We start from the raw sequence: 20,325 nt of genomic DNA on the forward strand, positions 1-20,325 counted from the left end.
TTTAAGGGAAAGAGCGTTTATTTTCCGATTCAGAAAGTCCCTGGAAAGCCGCTCTGGGCTAAGGCAGAGTGGGCCCGGCTGAGCATCGCCCCTGGGCGAGGAGCAGGCCCGGGCCCTGGAGCACCAGCCCGGCGGTGGGCAGGGCAGGGGGGCGCGGGCTAAGGGCAGACACGCAGGCGGACAGACAGACCCCGGGACCCGGCGGGACACGGGCACAACGGCCCGGGAATGGGGTGCGGCCGGGCCCTGCCGAGAAGGGGGCTGCGGCCTGCTCGGCCGCCTCCCGCCGCACTCGCCTGCGCTTCCTCCGCCGCCTCCGCGGCTCGGGGCCGGGGGAGCCGCAGGGAGCTGCGGGCTGGGCAGGGGGGGCAGCGGCGGCAGCCGCCTCCCCGCCCGGAGGGGCTCCCGGGGCCGGCCGCCCCCCGCCGCCGCCCGCCTCCATGGCGCCCGCTGCCAGAAGGGAGGAGGGGGGGGGCGCCGTCCCGTTCCCATGGCGACGGGGCGGGGCCACGGCGCCCCCCGAGTGGTCACGTGGCACGCAGCCTGGCACCCCGCGGCGGCGCAGCGCCCCCTGGCGGACGGCGCGGAGGCGGCCCGGTGCCGGTCCCGGGGTACCGGTGCGGGGAGCGGCCCCGGCCCCGGTCAGTCCGCCAGGAGCTGCGCCAGGTCCTCGCCGAGGCGCAGCAGCTGCGGCTCCGGGAGGAGGTGCTCGCGGATGGCGCGCAGGGCCTCCTCCTCGGTGATCTCCTCGAAGAGCGGCGCCGCCGGTAGCGGCAGGTACCCGGCCAGCTCGCACAGCGCCACGTTGAAGGCCGCGCCCGCCTTGGCGCCGAAGCTGGGCCTGCGCGCCCACAGCAGCACCCGCAGCCCCCGCTGCCCGTCCGGCGCCGGCCCCCCCGGCGGGTCGCCGCGGGTGATGAGGAGGTTGTAGGCCAGCCCGGTGTCCGCCAGCCGCTCCGCCGCCCGGCTGACGTCCCGCGCCACCGCCTCCAGCCCGGCCGGGTCGGCGGCGTAGAAGAGGAAGGCGGGGGCCGGGACGGCGGTCAGGAGGCCGGGCCCGTGCGGCGGCCCCAGGGGCCGGGCGGGCGCCGACTCCACCAGCAGCGGGCGGCGCAGGTAGAAGCCGTGCAGGTGGAGGTGGTTGACGGAGGCGCAGCCCCCCAGGCCGTTGAAGCCCAGGCGGAAGCCGGGGTGGGCGCTGAGCAGCGCGGCCTCCAGCCCCCCGCGCAGCAGCGGCGCCGTCAGCGCCTGCGGCAGCCCCCGCGCCGGCTCCGGCAGCAGCAGGACGTGTCCCCGCACCAGCGGGCTGTCGTTGATGGCCACCAGCAGCGGGTCGGGGCCGCCGGGCCGGCGCAGGCGGAGCAGCAGCTCGGCGGGGCGCAGGCGGGTGAAGTTGAAGGCGGCGGGGTCGAAGGGCTGGCGGAGGCTCTGGACGGGCTGCGGCGGGCGGCGCTCGGTGCCGCGCTGCACGTTGAGCTGGGCCACCATGCGCATGGGGCCGGGCAGGAGGCGGGTGGGCAGCGGCCCCAGCCGGTACCGGAACAAGCCCCGCTCCATCCTGTCGTCCCAGCGCTCCAGCAACGCCCGGTCGAAGCGGGAGGGCGCGGAGCCCGGCTCGTCCCCCCACCCGGCCGCCTGCAGCACGAAGTCCTCCTCCCCGTACGCGAACTCCTCGGGGCCGGCATCGCCCGGCTCCTGGCCCGCCGCCGCCATGCCGGCTACCGGGCGGGGCGGGGCCGGCGGTGGGCGGGGCCTGGGGCGGGGCGTTGCCGTGGGAGCGGGCGAGTGACGGGCGAGGCGGAAGCGGCGCGGGCCGCCATGGGGGGCTCGGCCAGCCTGCTGCCGCGGGAGGCGCTGGGCGAGTACCAGGTGCGGGGGAACCGGCGCCGGGGGGAGCGGGGACGGGGAGTCCCGAGGGTGGGGGGCTCTCGACCGGGGGAACGGGACGGGACGGGAAGGGGCGGGGAAGTCCCGAGGCCAAGGGCCGCCGGAGCTGGGGGGCCCCCGGCCAGGCCCCCGTGCCCGGTGCTGACCGCCGCTCTCCCCGCAGGAGCTGACGTTCCTCAGCAAGCAGGAGATCCTGCTGTAAGTACTGCCCCGGGCCCGCCGGGATGGGGGTGCCGGCCCCGGGCCCCGCATACCCCGCGGCCAGCCCTCGCCCCTCGGTCCCCAAGAGGGGGTTTGCCCCTGCCGTGGGGGTGCGGGGGCCCCACTCCTGCTGCGGGGTTCCCTCCGCTGAGCTGGAGCCGGGAGGTGCTGATCCCAGGCCGGGATCAGGGAGCAAAGGGCATGGGCCTGGCTGGTGACGCCCTGCAGGGTGCTGGCCCAGAGGTGGCTTGTCCCCCTCCCCAGTCCCAGCCGTCTGGGGGGGGCAGGCAGCAGGGACGGCTTCTCTCCCCCGCCACTGGCCGTTGGGGTCCTGGGAGCCATTGCGGAGGCCGTTGCAAGACCACCCGGGCCGGCACGCTCCTGCCCAGGCCGGCTCGGCACACAGCTGGCAGGGAGCTGTGGGAAACGGGCCGTCTGCCCCTGTGCAGCGCTGGGAAGAGCTGCCTGTGCGGCCCGTGCCCAGAGGGCTGCCTCCCGTGCCGCTCACGCCACAGAGCGTCTCTTGTTCTTGCCTCTTCAAGTGCCTACAAGAGGTTCAGTGAACTGCTGCCAAAGGAGGAGAGGGAGAATGCCTGCTCCGCTCGGGTTCCCAAGAGCCAGATCCTGACGTTGCCTGAGCTGCGGGTACGGTGCTGCTGCTCCCGGGTCGGGGCGTGTTGGGGCAGGGCCCTGTTTACCCGCTGCGGCCCTCGCGGTGCCGCTGCTCTGCCCTCGACGTGTGGCTCCTACAGTCACCTGGGGAAGCTGTTCACTTCCCGCACGTCAGCTGTGCCAACAAACAGCTTCCTCCTCCTTGCTGCACCATGGAGGATCCCAGAGATCCCTGCAGCGCGGGGCTGCTGTCCCAGAGAGGCACAGGACAGGCAGGGTCATGCCGTGTCCGACAGACCAGCGGCAGAGCGTGGCACCGGCTCGTGTGTGGGGTCAGCACCAGCCTGTGGCCAGTGTCTGCCAGGGAGCTGGCCCAGCCCCGCTCTGAGACGCTCCTCTGTTGGCAGGCAAACCCCTTCCAGCACCGGATCTGCCGGGTCTTCTCCACCTCGGGCAATGGGGACGACAGCATGTCCTTTGAAGACTTCCTCGATATGCTGAGTGTCTTCAGCGACTCCGCTACCTCAGACGTCAAATCCCACTATGCCTTCCGCATCTTTGGTAAGGCTGGGGGTGGATGCCATGTCCTGGGGTCCCCACATCTTGGGGGAGGCGACACAAATCCTTGTTTGGGAACGCTGGCAGCGCCCTCGGAGCGCCCACAGGGATGGTGGCTTAGGAACTCCCTGTAGGAACTGCTGGTTTGGCACAGTGACGTGCACCAAGAGGCGTGGCGTGGAGGCCGTTGTGTCCTCAGGTCACCCAGGCCCTCTCCTCACCAAGCATGGGTGCTCATGACTCTCTGGGGTCACTGTGGCCCTGACGAAACATAACTTTCCTCTCCCCAAAGACTTTGACGATGATGGGACCCTGGACAGAAAGGACCTGGAGAAACTGGTGAACTGTCTGACGGGGCAAGGCGAGGAGTCCCGGCTGAGCCACGCAGAGATGGAGCAGCTCATCCAAAACGTGAGGACCATCAAACTGGGCACAGGCCACTGCATGGTCCTGGCCATGCAGAGGTCACCGCTAGCCCTTTCCTCCCCTCCAGATCCTGGAGGAGTCTGACATCGACAAGGACGGCACCATCAACCTCTCTGAGTTCCAGCACGTCGTCTCCCGCTCCCCGGACTTCACCAGGTACAGTGTTCTCCAGTCACACAGCTTGTCCCGGTGGGCCTTTCTGGGGGGTTTGCTGGTGTGGGGGCAGAGCTCTCGGTGGTAGTAAGGCAAGGCTGCGCTGCACGAGGGAACGGCGTCCTGTGCAAGCTCTGCAGAGAGCCTCTCCTGCGCAGGGTAACACCACTTCCTCGAGCACTGGGCGCTTGCAAACCACTTGTGTGTGACCCAGTGAGGAGGTACAGAACATGTCATGTCTCTTGCAGCTCCTTCAAGATCATCCTGTGAGAGCCCTGCGGCTCTCCAGCAGCACTGCTCCTCCGGCTATTGCAGCTCTTCGTGGTCTCAGACATTTCCTCTTTTAGCAAACAGAGCGGCTGAGGCTCCTGCTCCTCAACAGCCCAGCGGTGCCGCACAGTGCCTTAGGCAGGACACCCTCCTGCTCCCCGTTCCCTCCCGACAGGCGAGATGGCGGGCGGCTGCAGCCTGCAGCAGTCGGTCCCTGGGAAGCTGCCTTGCCTGCAGCCCCAGCCGCGTCTGCCAGAGCAGGAGCTCTGCTCTCCCAGGGCTGGATTGTAACTCCCGATGCGAACCAAGGGCAGCTCTATGGGTGGAGGGAGGCACACAGAAGTGCTCCTGGCCAGGAGCCACATGCACCGAGCACAGCCCCTCTCTGCCCTCAGTACCAATTCGTGCCTTCCACTGGCAGGCAGGGAGCTGCCTCCCCCGGCCAAGCCCCTGCCCGGCTCTCACGTCTTCCTGGGGGCCTCCCTGCTGCAACGTGGATCCGTTTCTCAAAGCAATAAGCCAAACGTGGATCTGTTTCTCGAAGCAATAAGGCAAACGTGGATCTGTTTCTCAAAGCAATACCCACAAATGTGGATCCGTTTCTCGAAGCAATACCCCAAGTGGCACTGCAGATGTGCCACCTTGGCAGCACAGCTGTCCCCCCACAGCTGCACAGGACGCAGGACGCCTTCCTCCACCAACCGTCGAGGCAGCGCAGCCGAGCTCACCCCGTGCTGCCTTGGCACTGACCGCGCTCCTCTTCCTCCTCTCTTCCTCTCTGCCCCCTGCTCTGGCTCCAGCTCAGCAGCTGCTCTGCCTGCCCTGGCCTCTTCCTCCCTCTGCTCCTGCGAGGACACAAATAAAGGGCTCTGGTTTCACCCTCTGCTCTGTGCCGCCTTTGTCTGGCCGCGGGGACGGAGGGGGCTGCTCCGGCAGCGCGGTGGGACCAGTGCCACGAGGGGTGCTGGGGACACGGGCTCCTGCCAGGCCCCTCTGCCCGCGCGCCAGCCGCCGCTCCAGGGGACGGGTCCCACGTCCTGCTCGGTGACAGCCCTTTCCGCGGGCCACCTCCCTCCTCTAAACCCGGGGACTGTTCTCAGCAGCACAAAGAGCTCGGCTCTGCAGCAAGAGGCACAAAGGGAAATCCAGGGCAGGCGAGCAGCTACCTTTGCTGCGGGCAGCGCCGGAGCCTTTTGTGTCTGTTCATCCATCAGGCTTCGCCCTGGCCGGTTGCCAGCCGCCATCAGTGGCCCTGCCTGGGCTTCCCAGAGAGCCCCCAGCCCCCTCAGCACCGCTCCCACCCCCCAGCAAGCCTCCACGCCGGAGACACTGCAAAGGCGATGTCTGGGCTGCGGCACCTCATGTCAGGGCCGGTGCCGTGCCTGGGGTCTGGCTCATCCCGTGCCGAGGCGGCATGGCCAAGGGCTGTCCCAGGGTGCCGGCGCGGCCGTTTCTCACGTACCGGCTCCTCGCTCCCAGCGGTGCTGGCCCTTCCAGCTCGGTGCCCCGCGGGGCTGATGGTATCTGCCTGCCGCGGCCTGTGCCCCTGTGGCCCCGGGGGCCATGTCTGCTGGCACAGCACCAGCCAGTGCCTCCGGTGGCTTTTTTGATGTCCCAGAACAGGCTGGGCAGGAAGTTCGGTGTGCTGGTCCAGCCGGGAGCGAGGCAGTGCTGGTCCCTGGGGGGTGGCCTGTCCCGACACGCCAGCTTGGTGTGGGACTCGCGGCTCCCCCCAGCCCCGTGCTCACGCTGCCGGCGCTTCCCAGGCAGGAGGGATCACGAGCAGCGCCGCATGGCAGGTCCCGGTTGTTAGCCGTCACGGAGCTGGGTCCTGCTGGCAAAGCAGCTGGGGGTCTGCCTGCAGCGCCGTGGGATGGAGACAAGGACCTGCCTGTCCCCTGGGCTGGCAGCAGGGTCCCATGTGCAGCACAACACTGTGGTCCTGGGGAAGGGGGCTGCCAGAGCCCCTCTCCTGCCAGAGGCTGCCCTGCTCCCAGCCCCAGGCACCCACTTTTCTTCCTCCTGGTCATCCTCTGCCTTTGTGTTTCTCGGGGTGCTGGGACAGCATCCGACCCCTACCGTGTGGGGTCACTCCATTCCACTCCCCCCAGACTGTCCACTGCAGCACGCGTCTCCACCCAAAACAGCCAGGGTGTGACACCCTGACAGCGGGGTCACAGGGACCCTCTGGCGCCAGCCCTGGGCAGCATCACTGCAAGGGGCCCCGTCTGCCCCAGCCCAACGCTTCGCCAAGCACACAGGGACTTTGGGACCGCCAGCACACCCCTCCCACCCCCTATGTCCATCCGTCCATCCCTGCCCGGGCATGGAGCAGCTGAACGCAGCAGGTTTTCCTGAGACCACAGCACAAGCTGGACACGGTTCCTCTCCAGGGGGCTGCCGGGATGGGCCCCTGGCCCCAGGAAGGTGCCCGGCCCCGCCGGCTGCGTGGGCACAGCAGCACACACCTGTACAAAGGAGACACCTGGACTTTATATAAAAACCACAGATGTTTCTGCACACACACGTGGGGACGTGGCAGCGAGCCGCTGCCCAGCCCGGCGCAGGGCGAGCGCCGCTCCCTCCCCGGGACACGATTCACATTTTCAACGTATTAAAAACGAACCAAGCACAGACACACAGCACATGCCGCCGGGTCGCTGCACCGGCTCCGGGTCCCGCAGTAGGACATCACAGTGAGTCGGGGCGCGAGGGGGCTGCGGCCGCCCCCTCCTGCCCTCTGCATAGAGGGGGCCAGGGCCCCGCGGAGCCGGCAGAGCCGGGGCCACACCAGCAGCCTGAGCCAGGGACCGTGTCCATCCCTGCGGCGGCAATGCCGGGCAGGGGGAAAAGTCCTGCACATCCCTGGAAGGCACGCAGCACCCCTCTGATCCACCAGCACTGTCCCGGGGCCGGAGCAGCTACGGTGATGCCCAGGGAGCTCCGCGGGGAGCTGAGCCCCGACGCGACGAGGTGGGGCCGGCCCTGCCGGCGGGGTGGGTGCCGCAGCGGGGTGCGGGCTCCGGGCATGCACACACAGACAACATGGACCCCAGCCGCGGCGCCGCGGTCCGGCGAGGCTCAGCAGAGCAGAGGCGGTGGTGGGTGAGGGCTCGGCTCTCGTCCCTGTCACACCACCGAGTCCTGGATCTCAGAGCCCAGGCGCACCCGGGGTCTTTGGCAGGCAGGAGACACCTCCACGAAGCTGTCTCGGACATGGAGGGGCCTCTTCTCCGATTCAGAGAAGGCGCGCGGGGGACCCGGTGGCTCGTGCACGGGGGTGCTAACGATGTAGTTGTCCTGCAGGGCCTGGTAGCCCTTGTGCTCGGGCACCGTGCTGGGCAGGCTGCTGCCGTTCAGGGGCAGGCTCTCCACCGGCTTGCGGGGTGGCTTCTGGTGCCGGCTGGGGTCGCCAGGCTCCAGCAAGGCTTTCATGCCATCACGATGTCGGTGCAGGAGGAAAAGGGCAAGCACAAGGACGGCGGTGGCAAAGAGGACGCACATCACCAGGAACTCGGTCCAGTAGGTCTTGCCGTCCAGCCGGGCTGCGGCACTGCCCACCGCGGAGGTGCTCCGGGACGTGCTGACGGTCTCCAGGGCATCCCGGCCGGTGGCCACCTTCCTGCCGGGGTCCGGCAGCCCCCGGGCCGGCTCCTGCATGCTCACGCAGTAGCTAGCCATCAGCTTGCGGAAGCCCTCCTCCAGCGACCAGCACTCGTAGGTGCCCGCCCGCTCAGGGCTGCCCACCAGGATGAGGGACCCGTCGGGCAGCACCAGGTAGGAGGCGTTGACGGGTGCCCCGTCGTGCAGCCATCGCCGCGAGGCCAGGTTGGAGAGCAGCCGGCATGGCAGCGGCCGCACCGCGTTGGGTGGCATCTGGATCCGCTGGCACGGGGAGCCCGAGGCTGTGGGGAGACAACCCATGGGGACATCAGCAAGGCCGTGGGGACCCCAGAGGCCCCGGGACACCCTGGGCCAGGGGCAGAACCTGCAGGAGCTCACCTGGGGGCAGGAGGATGCGGGGACGGGGCTGGGAGGTGTTGGCCAGCTGGCAGAGCCGCTCTGTGTCAGCGTCCTCGATGTCCTGTGCCCAGAGCCTGGGGACAGAGAGGGGTCAGGGCGGCGGGGGGCGGCGGGGGGCAGGGGTCTGGAGAGAGGGTGCAGCACTTACTGGGGGTGTGCCGGGGGGTGCAGGGTGACCCTGCGGCAGGCACCCCGGCTCCATGCGCAGAAGGGGTCCCGTGCCAGCACACACTCCCCGCAGCTGCGGTACAGGCTGCAGTTGGCAAAGGGCACCTGAGCCACTGTCGTGTAGGTGGCTGCGTAGACCAGGCCCTGCAGGAGGGGACACAGTGGGGTCAGCGGGCGGCCCCCGCACACCCCTGCCCTCCCAGGCCCCCCAGCCCACGACCACGACCTGCCCCACACAGGCTGAGCCCACAGCATCCCCTCCTGCCCCAGCCCCGGTGCACCCAAGCCCGGCTCCTGCCTGGTCCCGGTCCAGCAGCAGCTGGAGAATGGGCTGGCCCGCAGGGAAGAGGCGGATCTCCTCGATGATGTGCACCCCGTGGTTCACACGCACAGCCTTGTGCAACCGGCCATCGTCTGCAAACACACACAAGGGCCGTGCTGAGCGGGGCCGGGGGCACGCAGCGCACCGGCGCCCACCCCGTCGGCACCCTGGCTGCACCCACCCGTGCCCAGGAAGAGGACGTCGTAGGTGCCGTGGAGGCCCTGGGCGCGGTGGACGCCGATCTGCTGGTAGCGCAGGCGGCTCTGCAGCAGCAGCGGCTGGCTGCGCACCGGGCTGTCCATCAGGAAGTGGTCCTTGATGAAGTTCAGCACCCGGTCTGGCATCTGGAGGGACGAGTTGATCTTCAGGTGCCGTGTGTGGCTGGTGATGCACTGGGGAGAGAGGAAGGGGCTCGGCTGGGGCACAGGACAACGGGCAGGTGGACGGCCGTGCCACGGCAGCCGCCAGGACCGGGAGAGCACGACAGGCTGCCCAGCATCCTGCACCCAGGCAGGCGTTGAGGAGGCACCTACCGTGCCTGGCCGGGGCTCCGGCACGGGGCCGGTGTCTGTGTACCACTGCTGCGTCTCGCGGTTCACCTCCTTGTAGAGCCCGCCGAAGGCTCGCTGCACGCTGCGCATGGGGAAGGCGCACACGGCCGAGCTGCCCAGGCCCCCCTTGTTCCTGGCAGGGGAGAGGCAGCAAGATCAGGCACCCCGGCTCCGCCGAGCCCCTGCACCGCCCCAGGAGCCAGAGTTCGGCCAGAGCCAACCTGCACCTCCCTGACCCCGCCACGGTGCTGCAGGCAGCACCCCTGGGTCCCCCACCAGCCCCCACCCACTGCTCACCACTGAGAGGTGAAGACCCCGTAGAAGAGCGTCTCCCTCCAGCGCAGCTCCCCCGGGGTGAGCACAAAGACGTCCTGCAGCACGTTGAAGGGGAAGCCGTCCTCGGGGTGCGAGCAGAGCAGCTGCGCCTTCAGGAAGGTCGTCCACCGCCGCTGCAGCACACGCTCCCCGCCCTGGTCCCCCTGCGTGGCACAGTGGGTCAGGGCACGGTGCCACGGCCGCCCGGCGGCCCCGCGGTGCTGGGCGAGCAGAGCAGGGGTCTGTCCATCCGCGCAGCGGCGCCAAGGGCCCAGGGGAGCAGTCCCGGTGGCAGAGAGGCACAAGCGAAGCAGCGTGCCCAGGGGAAGGGAAACCGACCCAAGCGGAGGACGGGGCCTGTGTTCCCGCTGGAGAGGGAGCAGAGGAGATGGGGAAGGGTCGCTGCCACCAATGGGGACAGTGGGAGCAGCAGGCTCAAGCCACAGCCCTGGGCTGGGCACCTCGGAGCCCATACCTCACAGGGGTTTCCCGTGGGCAATGGTCCCCTCCTGGGGTGTCGAGGACCCAGGGGACGGACATGTGCAGGGTGATCCCACACCCCCCTCTGCATCCCAGCAGTAAGTGACGTTATGGGCATGGCCCCCCGCCACACACCCCCACTGCCCCGCACCCACCTTGCACACACGCGCGATGCGGGAGACGATGGTGTTCTCGAAGTAGTCGAACTCCTTGCCGGTCTCGCTGAAGAAGAAGTAGACCTTGTCATCGTCGCCCTCGGGGTTGCCGGCGGGTAGGCTCTCCCGCAGGTAGGCTGAGCCCACGAAGACCGGGTCTGGGGACACAGGCACCCTCAGCATCGCTCACCGCCAGGGCCGGCCCTTGTCCCCACGCCTCCCCCATCCCGGGGGATGGAGACCCCGATGCCCCATGCCAGCCCGGCTCCCACCCTGCAGCCAGTTGAGGGAGTTCTCTGTCTTGAGGGCAATGCGGCTCTCCTGGCTGCGGTAGATGGTCGGCTCGTTGCCCTGGAAGTTGCTGACAGTCCCTGCGTAGAGCTCGCCGTCTGCCAAAGAGACGCTCCTGTTGGGACCTGGCACATGCCACCGGCACAGCCCCGCTCCCCCGCCAGGGGCCACATCGGCCCGGCCCCAGCTCAGCCCAGCCGGGCGCTGCAGAGAGGGCGAGGGTCCCAGGGCAGCCTTACCGACCATGACGGCCGTGGACCGGTACTCGGGGTCGAAGGGGCAGCGTCCCTTCCCGTCCTCTAGCAGCACCTTCCCCGACGCATCCCGCTCCAGGCTGAAGTGCTGCACGTTCTGCAACAGGACCCGGCTGTGAGGCGGCAGCACCACCAGTGCCCACCCCAGCGCCCGGGAGCCCTGCTGCGGGGCCCTGACGGCAGAGGGGGGGCCCCACACCCCCAGCGGGACCTGCGTCCCCCTGCCCCGCTCCCCGTGCTCACGATGTAGGCGCAGGCCGGGCTGAAGGCGCAGGTCCCGCAGGTGTAGAGGTGGGTGCTGTTCAGCTGCAGCAGCATCTTGATGTAGTTGTGACAGTCTCTCTGCGGGGGCGAGAGGACCCGGCTCAGCCCTCCCGCCTGCATGCACCCCGCCACGGGGCACTGCCCGCTCCCATCACAGCCCCCAGACGCCCGCCAGCAGCGGGGCTCACCTGGGGGTCCTTGCCCTTGAACACGCACTGCCTCTTCTTCTCCTCATCCGCGCTCCACAGCAGCTGCAGAGAGGGGACAGTCACCCGGAGCCCCCCGTCACTGGCTGGTCCCACACGCCACTCCCCTTGGGCTGGCAGGGCTCGCCTCCCCCAGCATCGATGTCCTCCCTGTCCCAGTCGGGCTGCCCCAAGCACCCTGTGCCCAGGACGGCGGGGGCAGCTGCCTCCACACTGTCCCAACCAGCTCCCGAATGCGCTGCGGCTTGCACAGATCCCAAGGGAGCACCGCGCGGGGGGGAATGACCCCCTGCACCGGAGTTGGCTGGGTGCCCCCTTCCCTCCCCCCAGCCCAGCCCCGGGGGCTCCGTGTTCCCATGGGGTGCTCGTCCCCTGACCACGGGCTCACCCTGCGAGCCGGTGCCCCGGGCTGGAAGTGGCTGGTGTTGACGGCAAGAAGCAGCTCGCGCGCCCCCAGGTAGAGGGTGCCGCCGTCCGGGCTCAGCAGCAGGGCTGTGTAGTTGGACACGCCGGGCACCTCGAACCGCTGCACGACGCGCTCGGCAGAGTCTGGGGAGGGAGAGTAACGGCATCAGCCTGAGGCAACCCGTGTTGGGGGGGGTCAGCACCCAACCCCCCCAGAGCCCCCGCGCCAGAGCTCACTCCTGGCCCCTCTGCTCGGCACCGCTGCCCTGGCCTCGCACCTCGGCCGTGCTGCCCGCACGGAGCTGCTGGGGCCGGACCCGGCTCTCCCCACACGGCCAGACGCACGCAGCACCGCAGTGAACCACGCACGGCCGCGACAGCGCCCGAGGGCAGCACCCGCACTGCTGCCAGCACGATCCCAGCCCCCAGGGCCAGCCCCGGGACACGCCGCAGCAGCTCTGCCCGGCACCGGGCAGCGCAGCCAGGTCTGCGCTCACCCGGACGCACGCAGCCCCCGCGGCTCAGCCCTGCGGCGCGGGTGGCCCAGCCCGGCCCCACGGGGACAGACGGGTACCAGGACCGGCTGCCCACCCTGTCCCATGGGGCAGCCCCGGCGGCTGCCGGTGCCGGTCGGCGGGACAGAGGCTGAGTCACGGAGCAGCCGTGTGCCTGTCCCGCGTGGGTGGCCTGGCCCCGGAAGCCCTTCCTTTCCCGCAGCCGCTCTGAATCAGATGGGCCTGGCCGTGTCAGCGGGACACGTCGGGCTGACTCACGCTGCCAACTCCCTCACCCTTGACCCCCAGCGCCCCGGGGACGCCCCGACCTGCCCCGACTCCCTGCCCGCTCCCAGATCCCTGCCGGGATGGCCCTGGGGCCCCTGCCAGCCCCTGCCCGGTGCAAGCTGTCTGGAGGTGCTGCGGTGCCGGCAGTGCTGCGGGGCCGGACCCCGCTCCTCTGTCCCTCCCCTGTCGCGCCATGAGCCCCCGCTGCCGTTGGATGGGGCGGCACCTTCTCTGTCCCCAGGGGCCCCACTGGCCCCTGGCCCAGCACCCGCCCCGGCTCTCCCGCAGCAGCACAGAGCGAGGGATGCTGACGCCCCCAGGGCATCCTCCCGCGAGGGGTCCCGCGCCCCAGCACCAGGGGGATGCTGCCCATGGCAGGCATGGCCCAGCGCAGGCAGTGGAGGAGCAGTGGGGGCCCCTGTGCCCCGCGGAGTGTCCCATCCCGGGGAGCTGCGGGAGCCCGTGCCGGCTGCCAGGGGACCTGTTAGGACAAGACCTGCTTCTTCCAGACAAACCTGCTGGAGGCACATCCAGCGCTTCCAGGGGAGCAGCTCGCCAGCTCCTCCCTCCCACCAACCGCAAGCGGCCATGCTCCCCGGGAGCCACCACCGGGCGCACGCTGCTGCCGACACAGTGGCAGGCCTGTGCCCCCCGCCCGGCTCCCCACGGCAGCGCTGGGGGTCCAGGTCGGGACCCCTGGGTACTGCCCGCGAGCTGCAGCCCCTGCAGACGAAACAGCCGCTGCAGGTGGGCAGAGCTCGGCCAGAACCGGTCTGTGCAGGCAGGGCCGGGCAGTGCGGCTCGACGCGGTGTGGCACTGCATGGCACGACGCCGAGCCAGGCTGTCCTGCGGGCTCCTGGGCCTCCTGTCCAGCTCGGCGGGTCCCAGATCCGCTGGTGCCACCACAACCACGGCCAGCGGTCACGGGAGCATGTGGTGGGGCCACGTCCACGCCGATGAACCGCAGAGCGCTGAGCCAGACAGTGCTCCCAGCTGCCCGCGCCTCGCTGCCAGAGCCGGCCCGGCCCAAACCACTGCACCAGCCGGCAGCCAGCACAGGATGGGCTCCGCTGGCTGGTGGCAGCTGGATTTAGCCACCTTCTCCTGGCAGCACAGCCAGCCCAGACACACGTGGGCGGCCCCCACCACGCCACAGCCCCAGCGCCGGACAATGGAGCTGGGCCCAGCAGCTGGTGGTGCCGAGCCCGAGCTCGGTGGAAGGCGCCCACGGCACACCCACCAGGAGCTCTCTGCAGGGCAAGAGGGGTCTGCAGGCCAGGCCCCCCCGCTTGCGAGGGGCTCTGCCTGGCCGAGCAGTCTCCCCCCTGTCCTTCCCCAGCCCCTGCCCAGTGCAGCCCCGAGCCCCGATGGGGCCACACGACTGCTGGGGGCTGCAGTGGGTCCCAGAGCAGCCTGGGGCCAGACACAGCACAGCAAAGGGCCGTGCAGAGCCCCGGGGACACAGCCCAGAGGGGAGGGGGCCCACAGGCACCCCACTGCCCGAACAAGGATGAAACCACACGGCAGAGCCCCCACGGCCGGCTCACCACATCCCACGCTCGCACAGGATGTGGCTGACACTACTGTCCTGCGCGTGGGGACATGAGCACCCAGACCCACTCGCACCCTCGGCGGGGGTCCCGACGGAGGGAAGCCTCTTTGCTCCCCAGATGCCGCGTGCGCAGCCCCGCAGCAGCCCCGCGGCTCTGCCCTCTCCAAGCAGCACGTCCCCAGCCCTTGCAGCTGCGTCCCGCGGCCCGGGGGCCCTGCTGCCCCGCGTCCCCCCGTGTCCCCGTGGAGCGCAGCCGCCCCAGCCCCACGGCGGGACACGAGCCCCAGCCCCACGGCGGGACACGAGCCCCAGCTTGCCGGGCTGGCTGGGAGGGTGTTGTGCAGCCTCAGCACCGCCGGTGTCACAAGGCGTTTCCACGCGGGGCCGCCCCGTCCCGCGGCGTGGCGAGCCCGGGGCGGGGGGGGGGTGCCCGGGGGGAGAGGGTTCCGAGGAGGGGGGTTCCATGGAGGGGGGTGCCGGGGAGGGGGGAAGGGGGGGGGGGGGATGCCCAGCCGCCCCCGGGGGCGGACGCTCGCGGCGGCCGGCGGACACTCACCGTAGGGCAGGCTGACCCGCGGGACGGGCTCCTGCGCCGCCGCCAGCAGCAGCAGCAGCGCCGCCAGCACCGGCCGCGCCGCCATCCCGAGCCGGGCCGGGCCTCCGCCACCTCCCGCGAAGCCGCCTGGGCGCTGCGGACCTGCGGGGAGAGAGGGGCTCAGCGGCGCGGCTCGGCCCGGCCCCGGCACCGCCCCCGGCCCCGGGGCAGCGGGGCGGGGCGGGGCGGGGCGGGGAGCCCGGCCCCGCCGTACCGAGCCGCCCGGTACCGATCGGGGCTGCCCCTGCACGGGGCCCGTGCCGGGCCGTACCGAGCCGTGCCGGTGCCCCGGGCGGGGCGGGCAGCTCGGAAGAGGAGGCGGCCGGTTCCCCGCCGGGACCGCCCCCGCCCCGCCCCGCCGGGACCCGCTCCCGGGGCTCCGCCGCCGCGGGGGGCACCCGGCGCCGGGAGCTGCCTCGCCGCGCCCGGGCGCTGCACGGCGGTCCCTGCTCTCCCTCGGGGGGCGGCGGGGTCCCGCAGGCAGCGGGGTGCCCGTGCCAGCCCCCCCGCGGGGCAGCGCTCCCCGCACACCCGCACGGGGCAGCACCCAGGGCCGCGGGCCCCGGCGGGCGGTCCCCGGGGAGCTGGGGGAGCGGGGCAGGGTGGGCACGCCGCCGAGCAGGCAGCGCTGGGCAGGACCCGCTACCTGGGCCCACGGTGGGCTCTGCAGCCAGGCGGGGGCGCGGGGAGAGCTCGCAGCCCCCCGGCAGCGGCACATGCAGACCCCGGAGAACCGCCAGCTCGTCCAGCAGTCGCCATGGCAACACTTTATTAATGACAGCTGCTTATTTTGCCATGGCAACGGGGGGAAAGGGTCTCTCCTCGCAGCAGGCAGCAATCCTGGGGCTGGGGCCGCCCTGCCGCTGCCCTCCCCGTGTGGGGCAGGGCTCCACTCCACCCCACTCGGCCAGCCCCGGCCCCAGTGCCCCAGGCCATTGTCACCCCACCGGCAGGGCCTCCCGTGAGCCCCCCACCCCAGAAGAGCACACCCCACGCTCCTGGGATGGCTGTGCCCACTCTTCTGGGATGGCTGTGCCCACACTCCCCTGCTCTGCCCGCTCGGCGCTGCCGGACGGTGCCTGCTCCCCGGGCCGTACCTGGCACCCAGGGGCTGGGGCTGCCGGTGGTGCCCCTGCCTCCCTCGGCTCCTTCCTGCTCCCGCTGCGCTCACTGGCGGCTGACGTCCCTTCCTGGGCCAGGGACAGCCCCGCCAGCTCCGCTCCACCTGCCTTATCAGCACCTTTGCCCGGGAAGTGCCACAGACGGGACACGACCCTATGTCATGGAGCCGTGCATGTGACCCTGCGTGGGGTGGGAGCAGACACTCACCCTTGCAGCCACGCACCCCCCATCCCACAGCATCCCGGGGGGGCTCTGGGGACCCGGCCATCACTTGTGCGCGGCTGTGGCAGCGCCATGCCAACGCCCCGGTGTGATGGCATGCAGCGATGGGAACCCCCCACGGGGAGACCAGCTGCTCTCGGGGCAGGCAGGGAGGGCAGGCAGGGAGGGAGGGCAGGCAGGCAGGCAGGCAGGGCAGGCAGGTTGCCCTGGCCCTGGCCGGGCAGTGAGCAGGCAGCGGAGCGAGGCCAGAGCCTGCGCCTTTAAGCGCGGGCTGCGCGGCGCTCCCCACCGCTGCTGGCAGCCGGGCCTGTTTACGACAAACTCCCATTTATCTCCTCTGCCTGCCCACGCAGGCTGCCAGCGCGGGGCAGCGCCAGGGGCACCCTGCAGCACCCTGCCCTGCTCGCGCACCCGCGCAGGCGCAGCGCCCGGCCGGCCCGGCAAGTGTGTGCCTGCGTGCCCTGCGCGGCTCTGCAGGTACCTGCACGCACAAGTGCGGCAGCCGTGCCGCCGTCCCAGCCCACCCTCCGGCCGCAACAGCAGTTGGCGATGGGGAAACTGCTCGGGGTGCCGGGCCCGGGCAGCACCAAAACCCGTGGCCTGGGGTCACCAGGCAGGTGGGGCGGTGGTTTCTCCACCAAATTCCCACGCCAGCGCCCTCCACCCTCTTCCCGCGGGCGGCGGGCGCCTGGGAATTTGGCTGCGGAGCCGGGTGCTGCTGCCTGCGAGGAGCAGGGCCGGGGCTGCGTGCACCCCGCTGCTGCTGCTGTGTGCTCACGCCTCGCTCCTGCAGCCTGCCCCAGCGCAGGCAGCAGCGCAGGCACATCCCCGGCTCACAGACCCGTACCCGGCTCGCACACAGCCCACGCGCCCGGGCTCTTCCTTCCGACCCACGTCCCCTGGGGCTCGCACGTACGCCCCCGGCTCGGCTCTCTCCTGCAGGCTGCCAGACACCGCCAGGCGTTCCCCCCCGCGCCCCCCCTCCCTCCAACCCACGGCCTCCCTTCGGCCGCGCACACGCGCAGAGTGTGAGCGCGCTTGCACGCACACCTGCAGCTGCGCAGGCTGCCAGGCCGTGCTGATTCACGCACAGATGCTCCCAGACCCAGCTGCTCAGCGCCAGCAGCTTGGAGATGGCCGCACGTCCCGCTAGAGCTGGGTGGCTCTGATGGCACCGCTGCGGTCGGCGCGGCGGAGGGGCGTGCGGCGCAGGCTCTGCTCTGCTGCACCCCAGCAGCCGGTGGCCCCGGGGGAGAGGCCCCACGTGGGACAAGGGGCAGGAGCAGGGGCTGGGGCAGCCTCCAGCCTGCAGCGCGGGAGGGCTCAGCCCGGTGCTGGCCGCAGTGCAGGGCCTGCGGGGCATGGCCAGCCGGGCAGGGCGCCACAGGGCTCCCCACGGGGCCCAGGGACTCCAGGGCATCCTCTCTGTCCCGTGGGCGTCCTGCCCAAGCCACGGGCCACCCGCAGGGCCACAGCTCTGCTCTCTGCCCCTCCAGTAGACACACAAATCCCGCCTGCCCCCGTCCCCTCCATGGCCCCCAGTCAGCTCTGACCCCACTGCCAGGACCTCCCCGCTCCCTCGGCTGATGTGCCGGTGCCTGTCCAAGGGTGGCACGCAGCCAGCCTCACGCTGCCCCACAGCATCCCCCTCAGCCCGGGCAGGGTGTGCTGCAAGGGCCTCCGGACCCAGCCTGCCAGACACTGCACAAAACACGCCCATCCCATCGCTCCCATCGCTCCCCTGCCCCACGCTGCTGCGCAACGTTGGGCTCAGCTGTGAGGCCTATGGGGTATCCCCACGATCCAGCTCACCCTCTCAGTGCCTGCACCCACATGCTGCCTGCCCGAGAAGCTGCAGCCCCCGCTGCCTGTCGGGCACCCCCAGCACTGGGCTAAATGGAGATGGCGAGCTCCCCTTGGAGGGCAGGGATGTGACGGACTCAGCTTGGGCGCTTCTGCACCCAGGGGTGCAGGAACTAAGGGCTCCTGGCTCAGGGATGCGCGACCCCTTCCGAGCCATCCCTGGCCCCACAGAGCCCAAACCAGCGCCTGTCTCCTCAGCCCCACTCACCCGGCACCGTGTGGTGCTGCCTGGGGGAGGAGGGGGTGCCAAACCCCAAAAGCAGCCACAGCACCAGCTCAGCAGATAGCCGGGACCAGCGGGGAGACCCCACAGCCCGGGTGGCCCCAAGCCCAGGGGCGGCTTTGTCACCTAACGGCATCGTCGGGCACAGTGGCCACATGCCTGGGACACGCAGCACGTGTGCAGCCTGCAAGTGCCCAGGGCCCATCCACACACATGGGACACGCAGCGCACACGCGTGCCCCATACTGACACCGAGCAAGCACACACACCTCCTTACGAGGAACCCACAACACGCGTCCCAGGCGCTGTGTGTGTGCACACGCGCTTCCGTACCCGCAGCCAAGTGCCATGCGTAACGCGCACCCGACACGCATGTAAACACAGGCGGGGAGGCTGACGGGCTGCACACACCCCGGACGGCAAACACACACCTGGGAATACCCCCGCGGGAACAGCCCCACGCGGCGGGGCAGGCACCCCCGGAGCGCGCCTGCACCCGCGCACACACACACGCACACGTGCACACACACGCACACGCACACACACGCACACACGCACCCCCAGGGTCTCCGCCACCCCCCGCGCACACACAGACCCTGTGCACGCACGCTGCGCGCCCCCGCACCCCCCGCGCACCCCTGCACCCCCCGCGCACCCGCACGCGAACCCCCGCAGGAACCGAGCACACACACACACACCCCCCTTGCACACACACTCACACTCACACACACGCTCCCCCCCCCCCCGCGCCGTGCCCGGAGCCTCCCGCCCGCCCGCTGCTCACCGGCTCGGCGGCGGGTGCGGCGGGTCCCGCCGGCGGCGGGGGCGGCTCCGGGGTCCCCGCCCGCGGCGGGGCGCGGGGCGGCTCCGGGCGGCTCCGGCTGCTCCGCCCGCCGCTCGCAACAAAGGGCCGCCCCGCCCGGCCGCCCCCGCACGGCTCCCGCTCCGCCACCGGCACCGCCACCGGCACCGCTGCGGGAGTCCCGCCCGCCGGGGGTCGCGGGGGGGGGGGCAGGAGCCCAGGGGAGGCCGTTGCTCCTGGCTCGGGGGGGGTCAGTCCCCGTTGCAGGGTGCGGGAGCTGGGGGGGCCCTGGCTCAGGGGGGAGGGAGGGTCCCGCCGTGGGGCCGGCCGGGCTGTCACCCCCACCCGGGGCTACCCTGGGGGGTCCTGGCCCCGGGCTGGTGCTGGCCCACCCAAGGGACGATGCTGGTGCCCCGCAGCAAGGCTGGCCGCATGCTGCCCTGCCGCCTCAGCGCAGCGAGGGGCTCAGCAGTGCCGTGGGGCCGGTGGGGAGCATGGCTTGTTGGGGCAGCAGCGTGTGCCCCGTGGGGGCCCTTCCTGGGTGACAGCCCGCAGGGAGGGGGGTGCTGCGGGGCAGCGGGGAGGCAGCCCCGGGAGCAGGGCCGTCTGTGCTGCAGGGGGCTGCGGGGACACCCAGTGCATGGGCACGTGGCTCCAGGCGTCACCGTGAGGTTCTCGTGGGTGACACCCGGCTCCAGGTGTTTAGGGGTAGCCCATGGCTCTGGGCATCTCGCCGTGACGCACAGCTCCGTGTGTTCTGGGGGAGCCCATAGCTCCAGGCGTCCCGACGGTGACGTGCTCAGTCGGGCGGGCGCCTGCGCCCCTGGGGTGCGGCAGGAGCCGGGCAGCAGCCGCCGATGGCAGGGGCTGGCCGGGGTGGGCAGGGCAGGAGGCGGCCGTGCCCCGGGCACAGAGGGGTGAGCGGGGCAGGGGGCTGTGCCACGAGGGTGTGACGGGGGTGAGCTGGGCAGCACACACTGTGTGTGGGGTGCCAGCAGGCAGAGCACCCCCCAGCCCCCAGGCAGAGCTGCCAGCACAGCTGTGGCAGCAGTGCCAGCCCTTGCCCTGTGTCGTGGGCACCGACATGCCAGGGCAGGTGTCCCAGGGCCAGCCAGCCACGGCCCCACACCCCCTTCCCAGGCCGTCCTTCCAGCCTGGCCGTGCAGCGAGCACTTTCCATCCCTCATTCTATCCCTGAGCGCCCCGTCTTGCCCACCTGGGCCACCGAGCCCCTCGGCAGCCCGGCTTCTCCACCTGGCGTCACGCCGTGTCCTCAGAGCGGCCGTGCCACCGCGGCCCGTGCAGCACAGGCAGCGTTTGGCCGTGCCGCTGGCACGTGCAAAGGCTCTGCCACGGGCAGCTGCCCGCTCTGTGCGCCCTGGGCCCGGAGGGGCTGCCGTGTGGGGTTGCTGGTGGGGGCTGTGCCCCTGCCCCCTGGTCTGTCTCATCCCAGGCCACTGCCCAGCAGCCCTGGGGAGGCAGACCCCTGCCGAAGGGGGGCCGCAGCCCCCTGCCTGCAGGCCAGCAGCTCCCGGCAGTGTCAGGGAGGGAGGCCCATGTTTGGGGGCAGCACCACTCGCAGAAGGGAACACCGTGCATTGCCCCATGGCACGCAGTGCCCT

The 20,325-nt window shown here is 71.3% G+C and overlaps 3 protein-coding genes across 5 annotated transcripts; 1 reads left to right on the top strand and 2 right to left on the bottom strand.

Annotated features, from left to right (window-relative positions):
* On the bottom strand, window positions 1-1,732 carry GDPGP1 (GDP-D-glucose phosphorylase 1). The gene has a single exon (XM_054213895.1). The coding sequence runs from the start codon at window positions 1,711-1,713 to the stop codon at window positions 643-645; it is 1,071 nt and encodes a 356-aa protein (XP_054069870.1). The 5' UTR covers window positions 1,714-1,732; the 3' UTR covers window positions 1-642.
* A 33-nt stretch (window positions 1,733-1,765) lies between these two features.
* CIB1 (calcium and integrin binding 1) lies at window positions 1,766-4,985 on the top strand. The gene is made up of 7 exons (XM_054215357.1): window positions 1,766-1,869; window positions 2,051-2,085; window positions 2,631-2,733; window positions 3,108-3,261; window positions 3,551-3,669; window positions 3,752-3,840; window positions 4,086-4,985. The coding sequence occupies exons 1-7, from the start codon at window positions 1,819-1,821 to the stop codon at window positions 4,105-4,107; spliced, it is 573 nt and encodes a 190-aa protein (XP_054071332.1). The 5' UTR covers window positions 1,766-1,818; the 3' UTR covers window positions 4,108-4,985.
* A 1,482-nt stretch (window positions 4,986-6,467) lies between these two features.
* Window positions 6,468-18,762, bottom strand: SEMA4B (semaphorin 4B). 3 transcript variants are annotated; one of them, XM_054215449.1, is made up of 15 exons: window positions 18,686-18,762; window positions 14,433-14,573; window positions 11,525-11,685; window positions 11,119-11,181; window positions 10,910-11,008; window positions 10,652-10,763; window positions 10,394-10,510; window positions 10,122-10,279; window positions 9,469-9,650; window positions 9,154-9,304; window positions 8,802-9,012; window positions 8,597-8,712; window positions 8,279-8,442; window positions 8,110-8,204; window positions 6,468-8,012 (listed from the first exon to the last, which is right to left on the bottom strand). In XM_054215449.1, exons 2-15 carry the CDS (start codon window positions 14,515-14,517, stop codon window positions 7,237-7,239), a joined length of 2,490 nt encoding a protein of 829 aa, XP_054071424.1. In that variant the 5' UTR covers window positions 14,518-14,573; window positions 18,686-18,762; the 3' UTR covers window positions 6,468-7,236. The 3 variants fall into 3 exon arrangements, with proteins under 3 accessions (XP_054071424.1, XP_054071425.1, XP_054071423.1); XM_054215450.1 differs by lacking the exon at window positions 18,686-18,762 and adding an exon at window positions 14,743-14,757; XM_054215448.1 differs by lacking the exon at window positions 18,686-18,762 and adding an exon at window positions 15,569-15,861 and having other exon boundaries at window positions 6,469-8,012.
* Between the last annotated feature and the right edge of the window lie 1,563 nt (window positions 18,763-20,325).

The sequence above is a fragment of the Rissa tridactyla genome, chromosome 9 (assembly GCF_028500815.1).
Source record: "Rissa tridactyla isolate bRisTri1 chromosome 9, bRisTri1.patW.cur.20221130, whole genome shotgun sequence".
In the NCBI taxonomy this organism is placed as follows: Eukaryota; Metazoa; Chordata; class Aves; order Charadriiformes; family Laridae; genus Rissa; species Rissa tridactyla.